Consider the following 15902-nt stretch of genomic DNA (forward strand, 5'->3'; position numbering starts at 1 on the left):
ACACGAATATCCTCAACCTTCCCAGCGGGGCTTTCCAGCTCTGGTCAGGATGCCGAGGCAAATGCCTTCTCAGAAGATTTTCAAAGGGTCCTAGAATGGTTTGGTTTGGAAGGGATGGTATAGACAGTCTTATTCTACCCCCTGCCATGGACAGGGACACCTTCCATCAGACCAGGTTGCTCCAACCTGGTCTTAAACACTTCCAGGGATGGGACAGCCACAGCTTCTCTGGGCAATCCGTGCCAGGGCCTCACCACCCTCACAGGGAAGGATTTCTTCCAAATATCCCATACAAACCTGCCCTCTTCTCAGTTTAAAGCTATTCTTGCTTTAACCTCCACCTCCCATGTTGCTTTCTCTGGGCACTTTTTGCACTAAACCATTTTCCCAACGGCCCATATCTGTGGACAGCTTTGACCAGCTGGTGCTCAATTCCACCTGCTTTTCTCCCATTGGAACACCCAGTTTGCTAATTCCTCTTAGAATTCAGCTGCCCCAAACCCCTGCAGTGACACATTGAGCTCGGCCCCCATGGCAGGCTCAAAACCAGCAGCTGTCCCATGAAGTGCCATCAGATTTATTCTGCAGGAGAGAGGACACCCAGCAGCAGCACAGCGGTGTCCCCAAACCTGCCCCCGGCCCCTGTGGGGGGCTGTGTTGTTGCAGAGGGTCTCTGGAGTGTGGGTAATGCTGTCTGGAGGGGCTGTGGTGGCTCTGGCCCAGCATGGCCTGGCTTTGTCCCCTCCCCCGGGCTGTCACTGTCCCTGTGCTGATGTGATGCCAGGCTCTTCTCCAGCAGTGGGTTTGTTGACATGATGGATGGCAGCAGGTCAGAAATATCAGGCCAATCCCTCAGAGCTGCCGAGTTACTGACTCGGATAGGCCGTGCCATCTCCCCAGGTGCTTTCCCAGCCTGGCATGTCAATGCAGATGAAAATCCCAAGGAGAAACCTCTGCAGAGAAACCCACATGCTCTTCTCAAGCCTTTCCATTTCAGCACATCGCCCGTGGGCCGGCTGCGTGCTGCTGCTTGTTTTGCTCACAAAAGAGGAAAAAACACTGGAGCGTGCCTTGGGTTGTTGTGACATCTGTGTGGCCAAGGCCATCTGACCTGCTCTGCTCCAAGGCTGAGGCTGGAGATGGCTGGTGGCCAGCTGTCTGTGCACCGAGGCTACTGGGAGGTACCTGGGTCCCTCTGTATTTCTCCCATGAGTGAAAAAAACATCCGGACTAGACCATTTGGGGCCTTCTGCAGAAAAAAAAAAAAAAAAAAAAAAAAAAAAAAAAAAAAAAAAAAAAAAGTATTTTGCTTTGATGAAGGGTTGGATACACGTGCATGTCCCTGTGTGGCTGCTGAGGAGCCAGACACAGCTTTGGGGAAAGAAACAAGGAAAAAAGAGGTAATGATGTTTTCCTTCACAGTCACACCATGCCCTCAAGGTGAGTGTCACAGTGTAGTTTGCAGGGAATCAAGGACTTTACAGTGGAATTCATGCTGATGGGGCATTGCAGGAAGCACAGGGAGTAAAGGAGGAGCCCATATCCCATCCTGCAGAACCTGCAGAAGATGCTCCCCATTCCTCACCCTCCCATACTCAGGAGGTGGTGTTTTGCTAACTTCTGACAAAAATCATGCCCAGGCAAAAGCTTTTATTACTGCTGTGCAGTAATCCAGGCTGTGATTAACACTGATTTTCATGGAATCATGGATTGATTTGGATTAGAAGGGCGGGCATTTAGGATCATCTTGTTTCTTTCCTGTGCCATGGGCAGGGACACCTTCCAGTAGACCAGGGTGCTCAGAGGTCCATCCAGCTTGGGTTTGTACAGTTCCAGGGATGGGACAGCCAAAGCTTCTCTGGGCACCCTGTGCCAGGGCCTCCCCACCCTCACAAGGAAGAATTTCCTCCCAATATCCCATCTATCCCTGCCCTCTGACAGTGGGAAGCAATTCACCATTGTCCTGTCCATCCATCCCTTGTCCCCAGTCCCTCTCCATCTCTCCTGGAGCTCCTTTAGGGACTGGCAGGTGCTCTGAGGTCCGCCTGGAGCCTCCTCCAGGTGAACACTGGCTCCATACAGGGGGTTTCCAGCCCTCGGAGCAGCTCCAGGGCCTCCTCTGGACTCGTTCCAGCAGCTCCACGCCCTTCCTGTGCTGAGGATGCCAGAGCTGGACGCAGGGGCAGGTACAGGTGCGCTTCCATCGGAGCAGGGCAGAATTTGGGGTCAAGAGGCGTGGCCGAGGGGGCGTGACCAATAGGTACACACGGCCTCTGTCGGTGGGGGCGTGGCCAACGCCAAGGGGGCGTGGCCAGTATGAACATCCATCCCCGCCGATGGGGCGTGGTCAATACCGGCGGGGGCGTGGCGCTGTGGCGAGTGGGCCTGGCCTGCCCACTAAAGGCGCGGCGGGGCGGGGCCGGGGCCCTGAGGCGGCGGCGGGGCCGAGGCCGGGCGGGACCCCTGTGAGTGCTGCTCTGGCGGGGCCGGGCCGGGCGGAAGGGGGACGCGTGGGTACAGTGAGAGGCTGCAGGGAGGGAGACGGCTCTCCCCGCTCCTGAAAGTCCCCGTTTGTGTGCAAAATCCGCAGTTTCCGGCATTTCCGCCTCCCCGCGCCCTGCCCGGCCCCTCTGGGCGGGGGTTTCGGCTCCGGGCTCCTGGCGCGGCCGCGGTGGGTCCCGGTGTCCCCGGCCAGGCTCCTGCGGCGGCCACAGGTGGTGTTCCTGCGCCACGCCACGCCGTGCGTCTCTGTGAGGCATTTCACACCGCCGGGTGAGGTCGCGGTGGGTTCGGGAGCCCAGCCCGGGCGATGCTGTAGTAGTTTACAAGTCGTGTCGGAAAGCCCGGCGGTGTTACTGCGAGTTTACACCTTGCTCTGCGCAGCCCGACAGCGATGTTGGTTTGGCAGCTGTTGGGTCGTTTGGGGGGTTTTTTGAGCCTGACGTGAGCGAAGCGAGGTTTCTTACTCCTGCAAGTCCAAGGGGAGAGGTTAATTATTAATTATGGACGGAAGTATGGGTGGAATCTGCTGAGTCTCAGTCCCTTTCCTCATGCCTTTGCGTCCCTGACTCACTCATCCAGTATTTGGCACAGGGTGCCCAGAGGAGCTGTGGCTGCCCCTGGATCCCCGGAAGTGTCCCAGGCCAGGCTGGACAGGGCTTGGAGCCACCTGGGACAGTGGAAGGTGTCCTGCCCACGGCTGAGGGATTGGAGTGAGCTGGGCTTCAAGGTCCCCTCCAACCCCAACCACTCCGTGGTTCCGTGGTTTGCTGGGGCCCAAAGGGGGACGAAGCCACAGATCGTGAGCAGCACTTTGGAACCCTGTTGTGCCAACGTCCTTGTGGGCGGTTGTTTTTCCCAGGTGCTAGCACGATGATCCCGGCAGCCGGCAGCTTTCCCCCGGACCAGGAGCCCCTGCTGGAGGATGCCGCGGGGAGTAGGTACGGCCGGCAGAAGCCAAGGGACCGCTGGCATGGCGCCTACCTTATATTTTTCCTCCTGGGCATCGGGTCGCTTCTGCCCTGGAATTTCTTCATCACGGCCAAACACTACTGGAGGTACAAGCTGCAGAACTGCTCGGATGAGCCAGGCCCGGTGGGGCAGGCGGCCTCAGACCTGCGGGTGAGTGCTGCTTTCTAGGCTGAAAAAATTAATTCTTTTCCTTCCTAACTTGCTCATTTTCCCCTTCCACTTCCCCAGAAGGTGTGTGAACATCCTCTAGAGTCTCACCTGCTGCAAACCAGAGGGAAGGGTCTATTTGGTATTTATTTACAAATAACTGCAGGGAAGATGCCTCAAATAATTTTGTGGTCTAACTTTTGCCTGTATTTGGACTGCTGAGTGTTAAGGTAAAAATCTGAATCAAGAAACATAGGGCTTAACCTTTCATAGGGCAGTTTCTACAGTGCAAGGCTTCATTGTGGTGGTCCTTTTTGTGTCCTTCATGGTCTGGCAGGTGTGCCATGAGTATCTCCTTGCAGTGACCTATATCTGGCTTGTGGCTTATGGAGTGAGGAGCTTGTCCTGGGGTGATGGATGAGGCAGCCTTGGGGTGGCAGGTTGATGGCCTCTTTCTGTCCCCAGCAAGGCTGCTTTCTCTTGCTCCTCTTGCCACAGCAGGATTGTCTCCCTGTGCCTCCCTGACAAAACTGTGGGTTTTTTTTTTTGTGGCTGGAAGAAGTGTTGGAGTGATGAGGCTGCATCACATCCTCCTCTCATGGCAGAGCTTGTTCAGGTGGTTTGGACACTTTTGTTTTTATATCAACACAAGGCCAGGTGTGACACCCACATTTCCCCTCAGATTTCTCACTCCAGTACACCCACAGCTCTTTCAATTTTCATAGTTGTTAAGTGTCAGCTGCTTTTTTAATGGGGAGGAAGGGAAGTGCTTATACCAGGATGCCACAGGTGTGCTGCTGTAAAGCAAGAAACTGATTTAAACTGATGGTGCCCCAAGTCCTGCACTGCCTGAAGACCAAAATTACCTGTGTCTGTGCTAGTGAAGGTGCTCAGAGAGGGCTGAAAGGTGCTGTGTCACCACATGGCACGGTGTTCCCACATATTTCCTGCATCCCACATGTTCCTTACTGCCTCTACACTGTGCTGATCTCTTGAAAAAAAGCTGGGTTTAAGTAAAGTGTGTTAAAGTAGGTGTGTGCTTGCATAGCTGTACTCCTGGCTAGATCAGGAGTAGGTTTCTTTGCTGAAAAGATGTTTCTCCTCTTCCTGTGTGGCCATGGAGTGATGCTTTTCCCTTTCTCCAAGGAAAAGCTGCGTGGCTGTTGTGTGGCAGTCGAGTGGCACAAACCAGTCAGCCCAGTTTGTGCCCTGCTGCTGCAGCAGGAGGGTTCACCTGCATAGGGAGCTGGAAGGATGCACCTCTGACTGACAGCCTGCTCCTGGCTCCAGCCTTTCCACTGCTGCTAATTTCATGCCCCGTGCTCAGTAACACTCCAGTGCCTTCAGCCACCTCACAGTCCTGGATTCCTTTTCCAGCCTGGCAGGAACCCAGCTGCCAAGTCCAGGCTGGAGCAGAATAGAAACTACATTGCACCTTGTGTGGGATTTGCCACCACAATGCTTTGTTCTTGGTTTGGGGCTTTTTCAGGCATGGTGTTTGAAGTTAATATGGGCTTAAACGCTTCCATTGTGTGCCTCAGCTCCGTGGCTGAGGGATGGCACCTTCCCCCGTTAGACCTGAGTGTGGGAGAAGGTGTCAGGTTTGCTTTGGGGTTTATTTTAAGGGCTCAGCAAAAAGGGAGAGGAACTAGGTATATCCTGCAGTGCCAAAAATGAAAGCATATCTGTGATGGGTGGGAATACCCAAGGAGGGAGAAGAGTTGCCACTGGAGATGGATTAAAACCTAGCAAGCAGGAAAGATGAATATGGAATCTGATATTTTCCACTGGTCCAGGCATGGATTAAATTTGCCACCCACCATGCTGCTGCTGCATTAAAAATGTGCTGCAAGGGCTCTTAAGTACTTGCCCAATTCTCTTGTCACTGCTGGTGTGAGCCCATTTGCTGGGAATGAATGAATATTTCCCTGGGATGCTCAAAATGCAGCATCTCTGCTGGGTTACTTTGAGTACACTTCTGCTTGGAGCAAAGCTTTAGAAAGTAATTTTTCCTCCCCAGAAGCAGAAGCAAGTTAACTTGGAAGTTTATTGAGTATCCCCAGGATGATTGGGAGGTTTGTTTTAAGTAGGTGGGTAAATAAACGGGAGTTTTAGCAGCTGGCTTTGGATTTTGCTTTGTCTTTTCTCCTATGATTCATTGTGTGGCCACAGAGCTTCGAGCCTCCTGCTTGGCTGAGCTGATGCCATAAGCACAGGTATTTAAGTCTCTGCCTATCTGGACCCTCTAGGAGTGATTATTAGATTTCCTGTTGCTTCCAGTGAAGCTTCTGATAGGAAAGAAGAGACAAACGTGCTTGTAAACTGATTAAAAAGGATGCAATGCCATAAAAAATAATGAACTGTGCAGAGAAAACCTGCCAAGTGCCTTTTTCTGGTTAGAAATGATGAGACCCCCATCTCTGTAGCTGGATAAGTGCAGAAAATGAAAACCTGTCATGATCAGGGTGGACACATAGATCATCATCCCCTTTGTGTGCATCATCCTACCTGCTGGCTGAGATCCCTGCAGCAAAACAATGGGATTAAACCCCTTGAGGGGAGGAGAGGGAGCAGACATGCTTTGATGGTGCACAGCACCATGGCGGCTATTTCTTTCACTGTTTATTCTTTTCCTTCTGAATTTATGTCCCTGGTTTCCTGAAATAGCCCAGGGCTATGGGAGGGCAAATCCCAGAATTCCCATTGCCCTGAGCAGTTTGCAACATGGGCTACAATACAACGAGGTGGATACCTACACCGTAACTCCCTGTTGTGTCATATTCCAGACTTGAAGCTCATGTGTTATTCCCCCCTACAAAGTTTTTTACTTTGTTTTGGGGTTTTGTTTTTTTTCTCCTGGCAGGACTATTTTGAGAGTTACATCTCCATTGCTTCCACCGTGCCCTCAGTGCTGTGCCTGATTGGAAACTTCTTGCTTGTCAACAAGTAAGTGTTGCTCTGATCCCAAGTGCCTGAGCCATGTTTCTCCCTGGCTTTTCTCTTGTCTTCTTTCCAGTTTCCCAGCTCAGGCTGCCCTTCCCTCAGGGGGAGACCATCCTGAACTCAGCCTCCCTGTGCAGCCAAAATTCCCCTCCTGGCTCCTGCCTGAGTTGCAGCCAGCTGAGATGAAGTGGGAGAAGCACCTTGCTCCACAAGTGCCTGCAGTTGGCTTGAGTAAATAAATTCCTAATGAGTTCCTTGCTTAATTGCTTGGACACTGTCTCCCACAGCACGCTCCTGGAAAAGTTGGTAGCCCACGGCTTGGACAGGAGCACTCTTTGCTGGGTTCAGAACTGGCTGCATGGCTGGGCCCTGGATGGATGGGCAGAGTCCAAGGTGATGAAGTTTAATAAGTCCAGGTGCCAAGACCTGCATTTTGGCCACCTCCTGCAATGCTCTAGGCTGGGGAAGATGTGGCTGGACAGTGCCCAGGCAGAAAGAGACCTGGGGGTGCTGGTGACAGCGATGAACATGAGCCAGCAGAGTGCCCTGGTGGCCAAGAAGGCCAAGGGCACCTGGCCTGGATCAGGAATGGTGTGGCCAGCAGGAGCAGAGAGGTCATTCTTCCCCTGCACTCGGCCCTGGTGAGACCACACCTTGAGTGCTGTGTCCAGTTCTGGCCTCTCAGTTTAGGAAGGACATTGAGACACTTGAGCGTGTCCAGAGGAGACAACGAGGCTGGTGAGGGCTGGGAACACAAACCCTGTGAGGAATGACTGAGGGAGCTGGGGTTGTTCAGCCTGGAGAAAAGGAGACTCAGAGGTGACCTTATCACCCTCCACAACTCCCTGAAATGTGGTTGTGCTCAGGTGGGGGTTGGTCTCTTTCTCCAGGCAGCAACTGACAGAAGGAGAGGACACAGTCTTAAGCTGCACCAAGGGAAATATAGGTTGGATATTAGGAAAATGTTTTTTACAGAAAGGGTGATAAAGTACTGGAAAGTACTTCCAAGAGAGGTGGGGGAGTCACCATCCCTGGATGTGTTTAAAAAGGACTGGATGAGACACTTGTTGCCATGGTTTAGTTGAGATGTTAGGGCTGGGTTGGACTCAATGATCTTGAAGGTCTTTTCCAACCCAGTGATTCTGTGTGAAACAGAATCTTAAAAATACCTTTGTTGTCATCAGGGGACTGAAACAAAAGCCAAGTCATCCAGGTAGGAGTAACATCCTGCCCTGGTCTTACCAGCCCTTGAACTGGGATAAGAAATGGACCAGCTGCACCTTGTTGCAAGCTTGGCTTAAAATCCCCAACAGCCTCATGCTTTCATTTGTACCCTTCCTTATCCCATATCAAATTCCTGCATGCTTTACAGGCATGGGTTTGCATGCCTAATCTCAATTCCAGCTCCCTGCCTCACTGCTTCCTCCCACCTCTCTTTGTTTTCTTTGCCCCTTGTGCCAGCACAGGCGTTGTCCTCCGGTGTCCAACCTTCCCATTGTGGTTTGAAACGCAGGAGTGACTTCTTCCCCTCGTCCCCAGGGTTCCAGCCAGTGTGCGGATCCTGTCCTCCCTCTTTGTCATGCTCGGTGTTTTCCTGGTGATCACGGTGCTGGTGAAGGTGGACACCTCCTCCTGGACCACGCCCTTCTTCGCCCTCACTGTTGGCTGTGTGGCCGTGGTCAGCAGTGCCTCCACCATCTTCTCCAGCAGCATCTTTGGCCTCAGCAGCTACTTCCCCATGAGGAATCTGCAGGCTCTCATCTCAGGTTGGCTGATCCCATTGGGATTGTGCTCTTGGACTTTCCCTGCTTGGCTTTGTGGTTTTCTCTCTGGGGTTTTGTCATGTGGGGTTTGTTTTAGAGGTTTAACTTTGCCCTAATGATAAAGGGAAGTTGCTGAAGGAGAAACTTGCTCGGTCACGGAAGCTTTGGTTTCTGTAAATAGCCATAAACTGACCCTGGAGAGTTGCTGGGTGCAGGGGGGAAGGAGATGACAGCCCCCTGCCCTGCCATTTCCAGAGAGGGATCCGCAGCTTTGCCTTGTCTGCTCCTTTCTGATCAGCATTTCCATGAGGGTTGGGAGCAGTGATTGATGAGCTCCCTGGAGCTTTGATAACATTATAAATGTGCTGTGGAACGGTTGACAAACCAAGAGGAGAAGGGGGGGAAAAAAATCAAGACAAGGAAGTTTTTCCTGGGGCCAAGTCAGGAGTGTTTTAATGAGTCTATCTCAGGGAAGGAAAGCACCACGTCCCTGAGATGGCATTCCTGCCGCTGGTGGCTTGAATTCTCATCTGGGGGAGTGCAGAAGAGAGGCTGATTATATGTGTGCTGGTGGAATGCCAGGTTTCGGCTTTGGAAAAGGTCTGGACTTTTTCTGCAGGACTGGAGACCTGCAAGCCCAGCAGGCTGGGTCCCATCCTGACCCCTGTGTGTGCTGTACTGTGTTGGAAGGAGGTGCAGGGTGGCACCTGGGTTGTGCTGCAGCCCCACAAACACCTGAGAGGAGGAAAGAAAAAACGTGACAATCTTCAGGTTCATAAAAAATGTCTGAAAAAGAAACCAAACAAGTTGTTCTTCATCTTCAGGAGGGTTAGACAAGATTAGACAGAAAAACTTTTCAAGTCCTTAAGGGCTCCTCTTAAGACAGAGTGCTCTGTGGAGATCACACAGTCACAGAATGGGTCAAGTTGAAAAGGACCACAGTGGAGAGGAGGTGGTTTGTGCAGCTGCACCCCAAGCTGGCTTTGGGGCAGGGCCTGAGCTGTGTCCCCTGGGGACCTGTGTGCGTCACAGGAGAAGGTTCTGGGCTCCCCCCCCCTTGTTCTCTGTCCCTCAGTGTGCCCACCTGTGTCTCCTGCAGGCCAGGCCATGGGTGGCACCATCAGCGCCGTGGCCTCTGTGATAGACCTGGCAGCGGCGGCCGACGTCACTGACAGCGCCCTGGCCTATTTCCTCACCGCTGACATCTTCATCATCGTCTGCATCATGGTCTACCTGCTCCTGCCCAGGCTGGAGTACTCCAGGTGTGTGCCAGGGCATCCCACCGAGGGCTGGCACTGGGATTGCTGGGGGATCCAGGGGATGCCGTGCCGCTCCCTGCTCCACCGCCGCCAGCCACGCTTCCCCTTTCGCCGAAACCACAGGCCGAAACTGGGCGCGTGCTGAGTTTCTGCCAAGCTTTCCCAGGGCTGCTGCTGCTCCCAAAATGTCTGGAGTCAGCAGAGAGCCCTAATCTGGAGGCAGCCAGCCAGGAGTGTCTCCATATCCTGCCTGCTACTCAGATGTTTGTGCCCCATTGGTCTGATTGGTGCTTGTAGCCCCGCCCCCCCCCAGAGCCCCCTGCTCCCAAGTGCTGCATGCAGTAGGGTCCCCTCTGTGAACACTGAGGGTGCAGAGAAATGGGGAGAGGGGATGGTGGGTCTGCAAGGGTCACCTCTCTGTATGAAGTGGGAGCTGGAGGTGTGGTGGAGTTGCTGGGTCCAGCAGGCATACCTGTGTCTCCAGCTTCTCTCCTGCCCTCTCTCCAAATCTCAGTTGCATTCCTGCCATGCTTCCCTCTATCTCTTTATCCAGATATTACCTGAGCAGCCAGAAGGAGAGCCCCTCTCTTGTCACTGTGCCACCTGACACCTCGGCGGAGGATACGGCAGAGAACTCCACCACCAATTCCTCCTCCCTCACAAGAAGCGCTGGCATCCCCCCGCTCCGCCCCATCCTGCAGAAGACCGCCCTCCTCGGCTTCTGCCTCTTCTACGTCTTCTTCATCTCCATCATCATCTTCCCTTCCCTTTCCTCCAACATCGAGTCTGTCAGCAAATCCTCAGGCAGCCCCTGGAGCACCAAGTACTTCACACCACTCACGTGTTTCCTCCTGTACAACTTTGCTGACTGGTGCGGGAGGCAGGTCACAGCCTGGATCCAGGTGCCTGGCCCCAAGAGCAGACTGCTGCCTGCCCTGGTCCTCCTCAGAACCATCTTCCTCCCGCTCTTCATCCTCAGCAACTACCAGCCCCGGGCTCACATCCGGACCGTGGTGTTCAACCGGGACATTTACCCCGTGGTCTTCACGGCACTGCTGGGGCTCAGCAACGGCTACCTGGGCACGCTGGTCATGGTCTACGGCCCCAAAATCGTGCCAAAAGAGCTGGCTGAGGCCGCAGGGGTGGTGATGACGTTTTACCTCGTGCTGGGGCTGGCTCTGGGCTCTGCCTGTGCTGTTTTCGTGGTGCACCTTGTGTAGAGGGGTGGGTAGAGGAGGAGGATGCCCTCGGTTTGTGGTGCTGCTGCTGTTGTGGTATTTAGGGTTTGGGTTTTTTCCCAAAAGGTCAGGTATCCTGTGGTTTTGAGGCAGGCTGCCTGTCTGGGGAGGTGGGTAGCTGCATCCAGGGGGGATGCAGAGGGAAAGTCTCCCTTCTGGGAAGGGGCATCCCCTGTGCTTGGGAAGGTTGTGTCAGACATTGTCACTCCCCAGTTTAATGGAGCAGGGACCAAAACAGCCTCATCCTCCCCAGGGAACTCAGGGAAATACCAGGGATACCATCCCTTACTCTTGTGCCAGTGGTTTTAAGCTGAACCCAGGGCTTTTGGGGTCACCTTGGGTTTTACTGCCACGTTGTTTTGAGTGCAGCCCTTCAGGAATTGGGTGGTCTTTAGGGGGGTCACCTCTCACCAAGCTGTGATGGTGGTGTTGAACTAAAAGGGATTTGAGTCCTGGAGCACCTTCCCACAACTTAGGGAGTGAGTAGCAGCTGCCCCAGGGATCAGGGCACAGTTTTGAACAGATTTCATACAATCATTGCACAATATATATATAAGGGAATAATATATGTTTAAGGGAAACCGCTCCACTTGAAATTTTGCTTACTTTAATTTTTCCATGTGAAATTGAGTTGAGGGATCATCTACCTCCTAGCGTGGTGCCGCTAGCGCTGGGGACTATTCCCTGGCCAAGCTGAGAGGAGCATTTTTCCTGCTGCGACTGTGGTGTGACCCCCAAGGGAAGTGAAATGCGGAGTGGGCCTAACCTGAAGTTTTTGAGATGTCTTCAGTCTGTGTTCAGAGAGCTCTGTGAAAACCAGGGAGAGGTATGAGAGGGGCCCTGGTGTGAGGTTCACAGCAGAAATCTGGTTAATTCATGTAGACAGGCACCATATGGCCTCCAGATGTTTTCAGATGGGTGAGCTACTGTGACACCCAAAATTATGGCCCACCCAAAGACAACTGGCTTTTAAAGCCATTTAAACTCCCATATGCCAGCACAGCCTGGACTAAATCTGATTATTGTGTTTATTTTCTCAAATTGGCTGGATTTATGGCCTCCAAGAGGTGAACTGATAAGCAAGGGTGTAATGGCAGAGCTTGGCAGTGCAGTGATGCCTCAGAGATGTTGTCTGTGGAAATTAATTCCTTTAAGACTGGGTTAGGAGCAGATGCTCTGTTTCTGGGATGCTCTCTCAGCACCTCGTGCTTGCCCATGTAGTGGTGGAGCAGCAGGATTTGGGGCTCTGCTAGGAGAACAGCAGGATCCATGGTGGTTACTGCCCTGGGGTGCCATGTGGGTGTGGTGGACATTGGGTTTTTTACATCAGTCCTTTCCAGTGTTTAGTTTGGCAACACACACACGCTGTTTTTACTTTATGGCTGATTTTTATTTCAGTGTAAAATCCAGACACAAGTGGGGAATCTGTTGGGGGTGCAGTAGTGAGGAGCAGCTTTAGGGAATGTGTGAGCTCTTAATCCTGTCCCTTTGGTGGGTTTGGAGCACTTGGCCAGGAACTGCCTTGACCCAGGTGAAGGCCCAGCCAGGGGCTGAGGGTCGGGATGCTGGGAGCCCCTCCTGGGGGTCAGTGCTCCCATGGCCTCCCTGGTGCTGGAATAATGCAGCCTTTGGTCAAAAAGCCCAACCCAGCCTGATGTTGACAACCAAAAAGTCCCTTTGTGGCCTTCAGTGGGCCTGTCTTCAACCTGAGCATTTCCCCCCGATCCAAGGAATGATGAGATTTTGCCTGGATTTTTACTGCTTTGCATCTCTGATCCTCCTCTCCATGTTACAGACCAAATTCCTCTGGAGGGAGAACTTAATTATCTGGTACCGTTGCTAATAAAGATAATTCTTGATCCTCTACAACTGCTGGTGTCTGGAATAATTTCTCTTGGACATGCAATGATGCATGCAGTTTTAGCTTGCATTTTTCCTCCTGGTCATCCTTCTCTCCCAGCTTGGATTGCAGACTCAGAGAAATTCCTGGCAAGAGCTGGGTCGAGGAACCCTGAGAGCACAGTTATTCCAGTGGGATAACCCCAAAAGCCATGCAGGCAGGTGTGGAGAGCATTCCTGTGGCAGGGGGGAGTGAGCAAAAAGGGGATTTCTCCTTTGGTTTTGGTGGCATGCAGCTAAGGAAGGTTAAAAAATGAGGGGGGAAAAAATCCATACAGATGCAAATTGGGCAAGAACCAGGCCTGGGCATAAAGCAGGGAATGCTGGTGGGAATGCCATGATATGGGGGTGGCTGCTGCCAGGCCTCTGAGCCATGAGCTGTGGGTGATCCCCCTGCAAAAGGGGAGGGATAAGTTATATTACAGTGCCTGGGAGAAGCCACAGCTGCTGCTTGGCATGGGCCATACCAAGGAGCTCCAGGTAAGGAAAAGTGGGATGAGGAGGGAAATTATGATGGCATGGTGAAGTGGAGGCTGCTGTATCTGGGGTGCACCAAAGTGCAGCTCCATCTATGCCCTGGGTGGGGTGAAATGGTGTCCCTGCCCACGGCAGGGGTTTGGAACTAGATGATCAGCACAGTCCCTTCCAACCCAAGCTTATTCCATGATCCTGTGATAAATGCACCTTTGACAACAAAAGCAGCCATGGAACCCAGTTCCCAGGCCTGGAATGATGCTCTATCCAGGAGGAGCACTGCAGGGATCCAAACCTGCCTTCTTGGTCTCCAAGAGCTGTATGAGAGGGAGTTGCTCCCCAAAACTGGGGCACCAGAGTTCCAGAGAAAGGCCCTGGGTTGTGGGCAGGGCTGGAGCTGAGTTGGGTCCATGTCTCCTCCTCACCTGCCTAAAAATGCATTCCAGGGGGTTGCTTATGTGATCACCACCATCCCCTCGGCCAGCAGGGCTGGTTTCCCATCTCTCAGGTTGTTTTCCAATCTCCCAGCCAAGGAAGGCAGGTGTTGATCCAGCTGGAACGGGAAGGGCCTTGTGCTTTCCACAGGGCTTGGCCCCCTCTCAGCTGTGGGTGTCAAAAGAGCCGTGCAGGCACTGCAGAATTCCTGAGGGTGAGCCCACGATGTGAAATGGAGTCAGACACAAATCCCTGTGTGGTGCCCAGCACTGCTGGCACCGTGACTCGGGGTTTGGAGAGCCCCAGTCCTGCTGGGCCTGGCAGCCCAGCACAGAGAGGATGCTGTGCCTGCCCCATACTGCCTTTTCCAGCAGCCTTTGGAGTTCAGTCCAACTGGCCAAGGGGGAGAGAAAGCTGGGAACTGGCAAAGCAGCAGCAGCAAAAGCAGCAGGGTGCAAGGGAGAAGGAGAGGAAGGGATAGAAGGGCACAAAGTGGAGGAGATGCATCCTCTGTAGCTTCTGCTCCAAGGAGACCCACTGAGCCCACACCTGACCTGGTTTTGTCCCCTCTCACCTCTGTGGTGCCAGTTCCCCCTCCCTGCTTCAGACCTGGACCTGGACCCTGGTATTGAAGCAAATAAATGTGCTGGAGGAAGAAAGGGAATTTTTGTCATGTTGTAACTGGTTTTTCATCAGTTTACATCAGTTGCAAGTGATTTTTCCTCTTTCTGTCTGACCTCCAAAGCCTTGTCCTCCCTCAGTGGAGTTCCCATGGGGTAGGAATGCTACCCACTCTCCATCTGTGGCACCAGCCTGTGCAGTGCAGAGGTTTTGGTGGAGAGTTGTGGCCCGCTGGGAGGCACCTCTGAAATGGTCTTTAAGTCCCCTTCCCATCCAAACCATTCTGTGATTCCATGAAGCGTCACTGGGGGCTTAGGAAGAAGGGCCACCATCCCCAGCAGATGAGCTGAGCTGATCCTGCCCCTTCACGGGTGCCCCAGAGGAAAAAAAACAAACCTTGGCTTTGAAACCTTGCCAGCCAGCTGCAGGATTGCCCGGCTGCTGTTCTCCTTTTACATGTTTTATGGAGTAATTTGTACTATATTTACACAGCAGTGATAAACAGTTTTTAAAATGGAAGCAAAGAAAATGCTGCTGGATGAATTGTTACAAAAAAGCCCCGTTTTGCCATTCCAGCAGGGGGAAAAAAAAGGGATAAAAATCACCATCCTAGGGACATGCTGTTCATCAGATCTGGGTATTTTTTCCCTTGATTTGTGTGCCTAATGTGAGCAGAAGAAGTCGCAGATGCATGCTGAATTCTGCAGGGAACATATGCATGCATTTAAATCATTTACAGCATTTACTGGTGCAATTGTAAAGCACATTATTTTTCTGCATTTGTAATTAGGCTCCAAACAGATGGTGAAGGACTGCAGCTCCTGATTAGACAGGCTTGTGCTCTGTTGGACGGCGCTGCGAGAACAAACTGAGATGAGAAACTTTTCTCTCTAATTTATCATGCCAGGGCGGGGGAGTGCAGGAGCCGGGGCTGCCGGAGGGTGAATTGCAGCGTGCCCGGAGCAGGCTGGGCAGAGCTGGGTGAGCCATCCCTCTGCCATCCATCCCCCACTGCTGATGGATGGGGGAGCCCGGACCCCTCTCCCAGCTCCTCTTCCATCCCGGATTTTGTGATCCCGCCTCGCTGCACGGCTCGGGACACCCGGCAGGGCGGGATGGAGCGTCTGCTGTGACAAATGCCTTGGAAATGAAGCAGGAGCTGGGAGGTGAGAAGGGTTTTTAAGGCAGAAGCAAGCTCCGGGCTGGCGGCTGTGTCGGAGGAGGGATCCCACCTGCCTGGCCTCAGCTCTGCTCTTCTTTGCCAGCCTTGGCTTGGCGGGATGGGGAGAGCTTTCCTCCTCTCCTGGGAGCAGCCTTGAGCCTTAAACAGCACCACGAGCCCTCCCCTGGTCCCTGGCACTCACCCTCCTCCCCGCAGTCCAGGAGTTCCCCTGCTGTTGTCACCCCGCTGTCCCCTACTCACAGAGGGGACAATTTATCCGCTGTTATTTGCCTTTCTTCCTGCAGTTTCTTACTTTCCTGCCTCGCCTCCTTAAATCACAAACGTGTGGACCTGATCCAAAGGGGTTAAACGGGAGGCAACTGGAAGAGCAGAGGGGGCAGAAGAGGAGCCCGATGCCAGTCTGAGACCCACGGGGCTGTGGGACCCTGGGGGAGCAGCACAGGAGCCCCCCAGGATTCCCTTGAGGCAG

General features: G+C 53.1%; 1 protein-coding gene across 3 annotated transcripts; it reads left to right on the top strand.

The window, feature by feature from the left end:
• Window positions 1-2417: 2417 nt before the first annotated feature.
• SLC29A3 (solute carrier family 29 member 3) lies at window positions 2418-12677 on the top strand. Of its 3 annotated transcripts, none has more exons than XM_083866096.1 (6): window positions 2418-2465; window positions 3362-3621; window positions 6482-6564; window positions 8101-8327; window positions 9424-9586; window positions 10137-12677. In XM_083866096.1, exons 2-6 carry the CDS (start codon window positions 3373-3375, stop codon window positions 10801-10803), a joined length of 1389 nt encoding a protein of 462 aa, XP_083722222.1. In that variant the 5' UTR covers window positions 2418-2465; window positions 3362-3372; the 3' UTR covers window positions 10804-12677. The 3 variants fall into 3 exon arrangements, with proteins under 3 accessions (XP_083722222.1, XP_083722221.1, XP_083722223.1); XM_083866095.1 differs by lacking the exon at window positions 2418-2465 and adding an exon at window positions 2472-2750; XM_083866097.1 differs by lacking the exon at window positions 2418-2465 and adding an exon at window positions 3064-3212.
• The last annotated feature ends 3225 nt before the right edge of the window (window positions 12678-15902 follow it).

The sequence above is a fragment of the Zosterops lateralis genome (genome assembly GCF_965231275.1).
Source record: "Zosterops lateralis genome assembly, chromosome: 8".
Taxonomy (NCBI): Eukaryota; Metazoa; Chordata; class Aves; order Passeriformes; family Zosteropidae; genus Zosterops; species Zosterops lateralis.